The 12,334-nt window shown below is 44.8% G+C and overlaps 1 protein-coding gene across 2 annotated transcripts in view; it reads right to left on the bottom strand.

Annotated features, from left to right (window-relative positions):
- LOC112253063 (disintegrin and metalloproteinase domain-containing protein 12) overlaps window positions 1–12,334 on the bottom strand; it is a 133,747-nt gene that overhangs the window by 19,600 nt on the left and 101,813 nt on the right. Inside the window, exons 12-20 of one of the 2 annotated variants that reach the window (XM_024424940.2) lie at window positions 10,751–10,928; window positions 8,126–8,215; window positions 7,535–7,730; window positions 7,205–7,313; window positions 6,514–6,712; window positions 6,161–6,238; window positions 3,390–3,498; window positions 2,447–2,633; window positions 1,980–2,082 (exon numbers count right to left, since the gene is read on the bottom strand). In XM_024424940.2, the coding sequence (XP_024280708.1) occupies window positions 1,980–2,082; window positions 2,447–2,633; window positions 3,390–3,498; window positions 6,161–6,238; window positions 6,514–6,712; window positions 7,205–7,313; window positions 7,535–7,730; window positions 8,126–8,215; window positions 10,751–10,928 (1,249 nt within the window). The remainder of the gene's footprint in view (window positions 1–1,979; window positions 2,083–2,446; window positions 2,634–3,389; window positions 3,499–6,160; window positions 6,239–6,513; window positions 6,713–7,204; window positions 7,314–7,534; window positions 7,731–8,125; window positions 8,216–10,750; window positions 10,929–12,334) is intronic. The other variant, XM_024424941.2, reaches the window with a different exon arrangement.

The raw sequence follows: 12,334 nt of genomic DNA, 5'->3' as shown, positions 1-12,334 counted from the left end.
ATCAACTGTAAATTTCGGTGTTCCTCAAGGTTCTATTTTAGGACCACTATTGTTTTCACTTTTTATTTTACCTCTTGGTGATGTCATTCGGAAACAAAATGTTAACTTTCACTGTTATGCGGACGATACAAAGCTGTACGATGAAACATGGTGAAGCCCCAAAATTGCCACCCCTAGAAGCCTGTGTTTCAGACATAAGGAAGTGGATGGTGGCAAATGTTTTACTTTTAGACTTGGACAAAACAGGGATGCTAGTTCTAGGTCTCAAGAAACAGAGATCTTCTGTTGGATCTGACATTTAATCTTGATGGTTGTACAGTTGTCTTAAATAAAACTGTGAAGGACCTTGCATTACTCTGGACCCTGATCTCTCTTTTGACGAACATATCAAGACTGTTTCAAGGACAACTTTTTTCCATCTTGCAGAAATCAGAAACTTTCTGTCCAAACATGATGCAGAAAAATGTATCCAAGACTACTGCAATGCTCTACTTTCCGACTCCCTGGATAAAGCACTAAATAAACTTCAGTTGGTGCTAAACACGGCTGCTAGAATCTTGACTAGAACCAAAAAATTTGATCATATCACTCCAACTGGCTTCCTGTTAAGGCTATGGCTCATTTCAAGGTTTTACTGCTAACCTACAAAGCATTACATGGGCTTGCTCCTACCCATCTTTCCGATTTGGTCTTGCCGTACATACCTACATGTACACTACGGTCACAAGAAGCAGGCCTCCTTATTGTCCCTAGAATTTCTAAGTAAACAGCTGGAGGCAGGGCTTTCTCCTATAGAGCAACATTTTTATGGAATGGTCTGCCTATCCATGTGAGAGATGCAGAATCGGTCTCGACCTTTAAGTCTTTTTGAAGACTCATCTCTTCAGTAGGTCCTATGATTGAGTGTAGTCTGACCCAGCGGTGTGAAGGTGAACAGAAAGGCACTGGAGTGACGAACCGCCCTTGCTGTCTCTGTCTGGCCGGTTCCCATCTCTCCACTGGGATTCTCTGCCTCTAACCCTATTACGGTGGCTGAGTCACTGGCTTAGTGGTGCTCTTCCATGCTGTCCCTAGGATGGGTGCGTCACTGAGTGGGTTGAGTCACTGACGTGATCTTCCTGTCTGGGTTGGTGCCCCCTTGGGTTCGTGCAGTGGTGGAGATCTTCGTGGGCTATACTCGGTCTTGTCTCAGGGTAGTAAGTTGGTGGTTTGAAGATATCCCTCGAGTGGTGTGGGGGCTGTGCTTTGGCAAAGTGAGTGGGGTTATATCCTGCCTGGTTGGCCTTGTCTGGGGGTATCGTCGGACGGGGCCACAGTGTCTCCCGACCCCTCCTGTCTCAGCCTCCAGTATTTATGCTGCAATAGTTTATGTGTTGGGGGCAAGGGTCAGTCTGTTATATCTGGAGTATTTCTCCTGTCTCATCCAATGTCCTGTGTGAATTTCTCTTTTCTCCTCTCGGAGGACCTGAGCCCTAGGACCATGTCTCAGGACTACCTGGCCTGATGACTCCTTGCTTTCCCAAGTCCACCTGGTCGTGCTGCTGCTCCAGTTTCAACTGTTCTGCCTGCAGCTATGGAACCCTGACCTGTTCACCGGATTTACTTACTTGTCCCGGACCTGCTATTTTAGACTCTATTATTTGACCCTGCTGGTCATCTATGAACGTTTGAACATCTTTGCCATGTACTGTTATAATGTCAACCCGGCACAGCCAGAAGAAGACTGGCCACCCCTCAGAGCCTGGTTTCTTCCTAGGTTCCTGCTTTTCTAGGGAGTTTTTCCTAGCCACTGTGCTTCTACATCTGCATTGATTGTTGTTTGGGGTTTTAGGCTGGGTTTCTGTACAGCACTTTTTGACATCAGCTGATGCTTTATAAATACATTTGATTGATATACAGTCATGTGTAACAGTCAGTTCTAATAAAGTGACTATTGGGGAAAATCAGTTGCTTATTACCTCCAGCAGAAAGAGACCCACCTTGTATATGCTGGTACCTGGAGGCTTGGCTGGGGGCTTGCGTCGTGGACTGTACATGGACTGAGTCTGGTTGGGGCTGGCTGGTCTAGTCGACCCAACTGATCTATAAGGACAGAAAGCTAACATTTCAACTACTATACAAGTCTTCTACTAACTGATAACTACTATTATACAGCTCTCCTACTATTCTACAGGAGCTGTAGCTTTGAGACACACAGTAACAGGCCTTCTTCATTGTGAGGACTATGTGAAGGACTACTGGTATGTGTTTTTCTCTCACATGGTTAGTGGAGTCACAAGGATACCGTTGTTGTGAACACATCAAATCACCAGAGAGAGACCATGGGACCATGATGTCATTTCTACAAGAACATCATCTCCAAGAAAGTCTACTTTTCTAGAGATGTTCTGTATGTCAAGATAGCATAAGAGTAAACACAGGTGTGGGAGGAGGTGTCCTACTGTACCTCAGTTTCTCCATTGTGGTTTTCTTGTTTGTGAAGAGCAGACGGACCAGAGTCTTCCTCTTAAGGAATACCAGGAACCCAGCACCCATAAGGCTGAGAAGGGTGGCCAGGATTGCCACAGCAACCACCCTGCTGTCGGCTGATGTCACATACGACAACACGCACATTAATACACACACACGCACATCTACGGCACGGCACAAACAGGACACACACAGAGAGTGTTAATAGAAGCCACAGCAGTGGTTTAGTACATTTGACATTATTTCCAAAATTATTTCCTTTTGCTCTTGAATGACCAGGCATGGAAAAGTTGTACCAGGCAGGGAAAGTTAACTTGTTCACTCTTGTTGCTGAGAATTTTCCTGCATAGCAGGAAATGCAAATTTAAAAAGTCTTCTAATGCTAGTAATTTATTTTCCTGCTTATTTTACTGCTGTAGCAAACTGGCTCAAATTAAGTTCCTGCATCTGTAGTTGTAATGAGTTTTATGTAGCTAGGATGAATACAGATGTAGAATCTTAATTTGACCTATATTGCCACAACATAATACTGCAGCAACAGGATTTGATTTTTCAGTCCATAATGTTGCTTGATTTCTGGTTAGGCTGGCCAAAAGTAGGCTACATGAAAAGTGCAATGCTATTAATATATCTGTGTGTTAGTGCAGGTTTTCAGTGAATTTATGTAAATCACAAAGCTCATCTGCATTTCCTGTGGTGCAGCAAAATTCTCAGCAACAAAAGAGTGGTCAAATTAAGATCCTACATTTGTCGGTGACTGAGGTAGATCTGTCAAAATAAATTAACTTGCTGTAAGCAGGTTATGAAATCACAGCTAAAGGTGTTAAATTACCCCCAAACTAACTGTCTTAGTGTCTGCACTGGCTAGTGAGAAAGAGGGTGAAGTTAGTGAAGTAAAAAGAGGAAAGAGCGTACTGTACCTGCCAATCTCATTGGTCCACTGTCTAGGCTGCCCCCAAACCCCGCCCTCTCACAGAAGGGAGGGGCCCAGTGCGCCTCACAATGGCAGTTCTCCAAGTTGTTACACACCTAGAATCACAATGCATGCTGCTTAGTATTAACACATATTTACCTGTACAATACAATACTGTCCATAGCTTGTGTTTTACCAATAGACACCGGTCAGAGCACAGGGAGTTGTGTGCCAGAACTCTAGGCTCTTGTGATCATCAAACACAGGTCAGTGAAAGACTACAGTGCAAGGATTCATGGGATATGGCAAGTATGCATGACTTATTTTACTTACTTCATAAGCTACCAGTATGCATCGTACTTGAGCCTGCATTTCTTCAGAGAAGAGAGAGATGAAAATAGGATCCCAGCCCACAATGTTTGGATTACCTCTACAAATAAACCACACACTCGTTCCATCAGACACATCGGTTTTGATGTGGCAGGCGCCATAGACTGTGCAGTATCAAACATGATTGAGAAAACATGTGCAGAGGACAGCCCATCCCAAAAAAGTTTTCTGAGCGGGAAAGGGATCCAACAGGATTCCCTAGCGGGATATTGGAGTCCAGCTGTCAGCTGCAGGGAGGCCTGTGGTTGGGATAATTCCAGATCAGATCTGGCCCCGAACTGGGAAGACCTTTCCCTGCCTCCCTCGTAGTGACTGGCACTCCCTTATGTGTCTGGAGTGTTTGGGGCTAGGGGTGGTGTAGGTCAAGATTGGACACTTAAGGACACTTAAGAACCCATGAGGGGAGATCTATGGATGTGATAGGATTTTACCACATAGTACTGTACAGTACACTTGTAAACACACTCACGCACATACACACATCATGTTATGTAGACTTACATCTACACAGAGCCACATATGGAGATGCATACTGGCTCTGGATCTACAGTTTAGGGTCGGTTATATTTGAGGACATCGTGTGGGTCTGACTATAGTCAATATAAGGTTACATTTAGAGAAATAAAGGCACTAATGTGTAGTTAGTACAGAGTGGTGTGGCAATTAGTTTTTCTTTTCTGGGGCCCGTACTTTTCCCTGATCTGGTAACCTAACCAGTTAAAACTCCAGACTTTATACGGTATGATGGGATTCATCTGTTGTAAAAAAATATATGAGCTGTGATGGGACCAGACTATTTCTAATCAGTTCACATGGTTTAAAAAAACTCCTGAACTTGGGGAGGATGAAAAACCTGTCAAACTGCAGCAACCTTGTACTTGTTCATATGAATTATATTTGAATAAAGAAGGATTAGGGGGTTTCCTATACACAGACACAGAGAAAGCAACATGATTGGACAATAAAACTCACTGGTCTGAGCTTGCTTCAAACTGAAAAATAGTCAAGTTTCAATGCAATACAGCATGTCAGATCTCTAATGTTTAGATGTATAGGCTGCTACATTTATGGAAGAGTTTTTGCTTGTGTCTTTTGGGAGTGATGTGTTATCCCGCTTGCTAAATAAATACTGGAGGTAAGTGGAGAGCGGGGGCCCGGCCTGCATGATCTGTGATTTCCGTTAATCTGATTGGTCAAGACATGCAAAGAGCCTGCAGCAGCACTCCGATGTGAAGCATAGAGAAAGTGTGTGTGAGTTGACAAATCATGAGGCAAATTGGTCTAAAAAACAGCACATCCTTTTTAAAGCTTTGTCTCTATATATTTTATTAAACTAAATCAAAAGTGTGGTGTGGTTAAAAAGTGCTGGGGCAAATGACATCACCTGGTTCAACCTGTTCTTACATCCAATAACAGATGACATCACCTGGTTCAACCTGTTCTTACATCCAATAACAGATGACATCACCTGGTTCAACCTGTTCTTACATCCAATAACAGGTCAAATGAAACCTCAAAGAAGCACCCAAACAAAAGTTAAGGTAAATGAAGGCAATTTCTTAATCCAGCTTTGATTCTGTGTTTTAAATTCACCTCTGATGAAGGTGATTCAACAATGTAGTGGTTCAAAAGCCAGTCATTGTAAGCAAATCTGGCCCAGTGTTCTACTTTTCATTCATTCATGATACTGATTTAACAAGAGGCGGAAGAGGAACTGTGACACCCCACTCGCAGTCTCCCCCCTTCAGTTGCTTTCTCTGGGTCAATGAAAGTCAAACTAAGTAGACCAGACCCAGCTGCTATTGCATTGGTGTCTATGGGAGACACACCCAGTTAGGTCACACACCCAGTGACCGCAACTGACAATATTTTCAACGGTAAACGGCCTGAGTGAACTATCTTCATTCATCCGCCATCTTTGATTTATCCTCTCTGGGTCGATGAAGATTGATTGTATAGCATGGAAGTAGCTGCCGTAATTCATGGGAAAAGCAGTAACTAAATTGGTACTCAGTGTAGCAGAGTAAAGGGCTTAGTGTACTAGCTAGAGGGCTCTACGATGACGTGTGCTCCAAGGTTGAAAAATATATGCGCACACAAAGAAATTTAGGAGCACAATGAAAAATATTAAAGGCTAGAATCATACATTTTTCTAGACGCACTGGTTCTCCTAAATTTAAATTCCAGGTCGCACAGCAACATTTGCGAGTAAATGGTTGCTCAGTAAAGCCCTGTACTGCTCTATTTTATGCTATGTTGAGGTCAATAAAATGCTGTGGTAAGTTAATAACGTTGACATGACACCGGTGTTTAGCTAAGAGACTGAAATAAGTCACTGCCTTCTAGATACTCAGCATAAGATGATACCCTCCAACTCGGAGTACTCACCCCTCGTCCGCTGCACTTCCCTGAACACTGGTGCACACCAAACACACTGACATTCTGGCACTGACGATTCAGACACATCTATGGAATAGAGAAAGAGTCATATTGAAAACATAGTACTCCGCATGTGATGTTAATTATTGAATGGAAAGCATATCTTCCGAGATCTGCTATCTATTCTACTTAATGTACTTCGTAAGAGGCCCAATTCAACTGATCCCAGAAATGAAAGTAAGTGATTGGTTTGGAATTGGGCCAAAGACAAGTGTGGGCATTAGCATCTCCACCACTGGTGACTGTAATCTCTCTCTAGCTCTGCTTGATAACAGCTGCAGTGCCCTACAGAGTACCCTCACCATGCCCCCTCCACACTTGGTGCCAGCCAGAACCAGTCCAGGGTCGGGCATGTCATCACCCAGGTAGACGTGGGTTCCCCGACACAGGATCCTCCCTCCTTCCTGAAGAGGGATGTTGGTTTCTATGGAGACGGCATTGGTGCCAATCACAGGCCGGTTGGCCCCTCCTTGACACTGAATTTTGCCACACTTTGCGTCTCTGTGTAAAAAAACAACAACACACACATAGACACATAAATACACATGCAACATAAATGACAAGGCATAAAGTTTAACATTGACATTTTTCGACGTGTGACATCGTGTGCAATTATAACCAAAGATGAAAGACTAGACAGCCTTCGTCTCACCCTAATAATGACTCCCTCAGTGCTCCAGTCATTAAAGCAATTACATCAATTAACAAATGCTTGATTAGAGATTTCACCCATGGGAGATCTAAGAACAATAGGATAAAGTGCTTCATGAATACTTCAAACTGTAATTAGCCTTCATTATCTCCAAATTGTGTTTTTCTCTCTATTAATGATTCCTATACTATTTGTCCCATTTAATGTGCCATGCTGATTGTCGATGGCACTCTTGATAATACCAATTCAGATAAACAATGTTGCTTTATTCATTTGTCTTTCTAGCTAGCTCTTTTTGCTTCGAAGACATGACATGCATAACAACAGCTGCTCAGTCTTACCGGGCTTCACATTTGGCAAACGATCCTTTGGAGTCCTTCCCACAGTTCCCGTAAGGATCTCCTGCTGAGTTGACCCTCTCAAAGCAGATCCCTGGGGCAGGTTTGGCTCCTGCAGGAGAAAGTGAGAGAGAGGAATATAGAGTGATAGAAATGGGGGGAGAGCGAGAGAGAGAGAGTGAGAGAGAAAGGGTGATTTATGAGCTAGGATTAGTTTTTCCTTAGCTACTTCAATAAACATGTTAAGGAAAGTTACGGATGTACTCATCTTAGATCTCCAAACATGGAAGACTTTCATCAAGTGGTCCTGATCATTTGTGGCGCTCTACTGACCTGGTCCCCATAGCGTGATGCACTGCTGCTCATGAGTCTGGCAGATGCCGTTGTAGCAGTATCCATCCACGTTGTGGCAGGAGTGACCGTCGTGCAGGTACACGTTGGCAGGGCAGTGGGGATTGGCACCAGTACAGAACTCTGGCAAATCACAGGAGTTACTGGACTCTCGACACGGTGTGCCAGCAGGCTTCAGCTGCAGAGAGAACACACACACGCACAAACACCAACAAACACCCCCGACAGCCAGCCAGACACACACACACACACACACACACACACACACACACACACACACACACACACACACACACACACACACACACACTGTGAGGGCCCTGTGCTTGAATACAGCTTCATGTATTGGCTTAAAAGTCCCTGGAAACGAAATGTCTTAATTTTTTACTGTAAACACATGGTTGTGTAATACTTGTCAATGGAGCAGAGATAATTAGATTCCCACTCTTTATCATTTTCACTGGGAGGGAAAGAGTCAGAAAGAGACAGAGAGCAAAAGTGCAAGGGAGAGGGAGGGAAAGAGAAAGACAGTTGGGAGAGGTATAAAAAGAGAAACAGAAAGAGTAGTCGTACCCTGCAGTCCTCGCAGCACTGTCCATGGGCGCACACGGCATTTCCCTTCAGGGTGCAGGTGGTGGCATTGCAGCAGGGGTTCATGCATTCCTGAGTGACACAAAACAAAGCAACACATGGACCTGATTAATGGTCTGGACCCCCAACTCTCAGCTGCTGTGTCCATCTCAGATCAGTGTTCCAGCTCAGGGAGAGCACATCCTGTAGGGAATCCATTGACTGTAGCCCTGGAGTCCCACAGCCCCTTAACACTGTGAGCTAAAGCCTGGAGACACAATAGCACAGAACAAACCAACAGGAGAGAGGCCATTCTCTGTCAGGGTCAGACAGGAGAGAGGCCCTTCTCTGTCAGGGTCAGACAGGCGAGAGGCCATTCTCTGTCAGGGTCAGAGAGGAGAGAGGCCATTCTCTGTCAGGGTCAGAGAGGCGAGAGACCATTCTCTGTCAGGGTCAGACAGGAGAGAGGCCCTTCTCTGTCAGGGTCAGACAGGCGAGAGATCATTCTCTTGGAGGGGTCAGACAGGAGAGAGACCATTCTCTGTCAGGGTAAACATACCTTCAGCTCATATGTTTTGGATTTGTGGTTGGCTCTGTTGTTAAAACAACATTATGTTTTGATGTCCCTTGCGTTGCCTGTCTATACAATGGGTGGGTGGATGGGGAGTTCCAGAGCTCAAGCTCAGCTGTGGTGATTGAGATGGTGTATTGTAGGTTGGGAAGGGGGTGTGGTAGGTTAAGGGGGCTTTGGTTGAGGTTTCATTGAGGGTGAAGGTAGTGAAAGGATCTTGTAGAGGTAATTGAGTGGCTGGTGGGGTGAGCTGGGGTTGGTGAGCTTTGAGGACCCTGAGTCCTGGAGATTACAAACATGTAACACAATGGAAGGAAATGGAGAGCTGGCCACAGAGGGAAAGAGGTGAAGAGGGCGAAGGGGGGGGGTTAGAGAGAGACAGATAGGTGTCAGAGAGTGAATGACGAGGTGATGGAGCGAGAAATGAACTGGGATTGAGATTGAGAGGGAGAGAGGGGTAAAAGTACGAGGCTAATTAAAGAGATTAAGTGAAGGGCAGAGTGAAAGAGCACAGAACGGCGTTAAAAACCTTTCATTGGAGGACAAACGCCATCAAATTCCTTTTCCAGGCCACAACAGAGTCCTGGCTACACCATCTCTTCTTCGTCTTCACTTCCCAACAAGACCCTGGTACGTTGACTCTGTGGCCTGACAAGGTGTTGATGCTGATGGGTCAGGACTAGAGGTGGTCTAGTTGGCCACTGCTGCTCTGTGGAAGGGAGTTTTATGGGGTTGGCTGTGCTCTTGTGGCCTGACGTCAGCCTATTGTTTTGTTCGTGGGAAGAGAGGGGTGCTTTGATCCCCCGGTCCAACTGGGACCACGGCCCACCACACCAGGCCTCTGGTGACGTCACTGGGTCACGGAGGGGCACAGGGAGGTAATGGAACAGCAGTATTCCAAACCACACAGCTGGTATTAGGGTGCTATAATCATTGCCTGATTGGAAATACCTCATACTGTAATTGAGGGGATTCTGGTCCCATCATTACTTGATAAATCTGTAAACACTTGAGACCAAAATGACATCAGTGTGTATCAGCGGAGTAGACTCAAGAACAGAGATATGTTTATTAGCATAGCCACTGGATGCCACAGTAAATTAGACGTCTGAGAGGAGTGGATATGTATCTACAGAGAGAGAGAGAGGATTATGTGAATGTATGATGGAATGGGAATGCTAAAACAGTTCAATTGTCTGCATATCAAATGCATCTTCATCAAACGCCTCCCTAATGGCGTCCTTAACCATCCTGAAGACGACAACAACACTCTCACATCCAGTTAATTACCTGCTTTCTTGTTGCTCTGTTTGAAGAGTTACACCTAAGCACATTGCCAGAGGGATTTCTCATGTTCTGTGGGATGTGAGAGCAGCTGCTGCAATGGTTGTGAGTTAGAATGATGCTGTATGCTGCTCCAGTACCTGTTCCCCAGATGTGGGTCTGGACTGGTTTGGACTTGTTTCAGTTCCCATGGCAACCATGTCAGTGTAGTGCTCTGTTGTTTTGATGGCAGAGACAAAGAAAGCTCCACGTCGCCCTGATTACTCTCTTGTTTGTTAGGATTGTCACAACTTTGGACGGCTCACTTGATTAATGAGCAAATGAACAGGACGTGACATCATCATGGCACAGTATCAGACCAGTGCTCGGCACATATGGGAGGCTGACAAGGAGAAGGGTCTGGGTAAATACTTGCAAATGGCTTAGGTTCTCCGGTGGTTTGTTGTGTGACTGTATGCATGGAGTCGTTTTACACATCTATGTCATTGCCTTTGTGGCAAAATAACATTGACAGTAGGGCATGCAACTACACATATATAACATTTTAATTTTCTTGTGCTGTGTTCTGGGTGATTGCTTGTATTTACTGTGTGCCATTTGTTGCAATTCTTTGCGGGTGTTAATGGTTTGTTGTAGTTCTCTGTGTTCTTTAGTGTGGATAGTGACTGCTGGTCCATTGTGTCAGCATGTAAGCTATCGGTAGCTATAGCTACAATATAATATAACAGAAATAATTGCTTCTCTACGTTCTGTGCTGTTGAATCTTACTGTACCTCCAGTTCTCCACAGTCACACTCCTCTCCCTCCTCCACGTATCCATTGCCACACTTCTGTCCCCCGTACAGCACCTTGACCTCAGGCATGTTGTACAGACACATCCCCACTCCCTTCTCCAGACTGGCTGCCAGGTCCTTCTTACTGCAGGTGCTGAATACTGTAGGAAATGGATACCTGAGGGATAAAGACAGAGGAAACTTGTTGAGTGCAAAGTGTTGCTATGCAGATACACTGTTACATTAAACTTGCTGTGGGCACAAACCTGTGATATGGGCACACGCAATCTGGCAAGCTCCTGGTGTTCAAGGTCAGAGTTTCCATAGTATAGTCCAACAGGCTATTACGTGACCTGATTCATTCCTGTATGCTTGTCATTCCTGGTTAAAGTATGCTCATATTTTTAAGCCTTTAAAGGTTAACTTAGGACAAGTAAATGTACACATGCCAGAAAGTAGCGAACCCAGACAGAGCTCAGACTGAAACTATAAAGGCTCTGCTGGCTTGTTCATTCATAAGGCCTCGGCACATATTTAACGGTCTACTGACATCAGATGAGTTCCGATTTGACACAGTTTCATAAGCACAAAGACACACAAACAAACAAATGATCACTACAACAAAGATGCAGCATGGTTTTCAAGCTACTTATTTTCATAAATATTTATCCGCTGCTCAGGCAGACCGTAGTCTTCGATCACAGAGGAGGTTGGGTAATCTGGGCCGTTTGAAGCAACAGGCTTTTGAAGAGATGGGCTATGGGAAAATTACACATGTCTCTTAGAATTTGTCTGTGTGTCTTCAACAACAACATAATATTTGCTTATACATTGCGGTGAAGAATATTTTAAACATGATGATTAGACCTTATCCACATGCAGTACATTATATCTCTATATGACTTTTTACCAGTATGTGTATGTCTATATAAGTAAGAAAGTTTTAAAAAACTATAATAAAAATCAATTCAAAATGCCATTGTATGCTATAGCGTTAACATTTCCCTTCACTGGAACTAAGGGGCCTAGCCCGAACCATGAAAAACAGACCCAGACCATTTTTCCTCCTCCACCAAACTTGACAGTTGGCACTATGCATTGGGGCAAGTAGCGTTATCCTGGCCTCCGCCAAACCCAGATTCGTCTGTCGGACTGCCAGATGGTGAAGCGAGATTCATCACATTTCCACCGCTCCAGAGTCCAATGGCAGCGAGCTTTACACCTCTCCACCCAACGCTTGGCTTTGTGCATGGTGATCTTAAGCTTGTGTGCAGCTGCTCGGCCAAGGAAACCCATTTCATGAAGCTCCCGACCAACAGATCTTGTGCTGACACTGCTTCCAGAGGCAGTTTGGAACTCGGTAGTAAGTGTTGCAACCCGAGGACAGGCGATTTTTATGCTCTACGCGTTTCAGCACTCAGCGGTTCCGTTCTGTGAGCTTGCGTGGCCTACCACTTCGCGGCTGAGCAGTTGTTGCTCCTGGACGTTTACACTTCACAATAACAGCAGAAATTTGACGAACTGACTTGTTGGAAAGGTGGAATCCTATGGCGGTGCCACGTTGACAGTCACTGAGCTCTTCAG

The sequence above is a fragment of the Oncorhynchus tshawytscha genome, linkage group LG06 (genome assembly GCF_018296145.1).
Source record: "Oncorhynchus tshawytscha isolate Ot180627B linkage group LG06, Otsh_v2.0, whole genome shotgun sequence".
Classification (NCBI taxonomy): Eukaryota; Metazoa; Chordata; class Actinopteri; order Salmoniformes; family Salmonidae; genus Oncorhynchus; species Oncorhynchus tshawytscha.
Note: the sequence above shows the minus strand (reverse complement) of the source record. Positions and strands in the feature narration are given on the sequence as shown.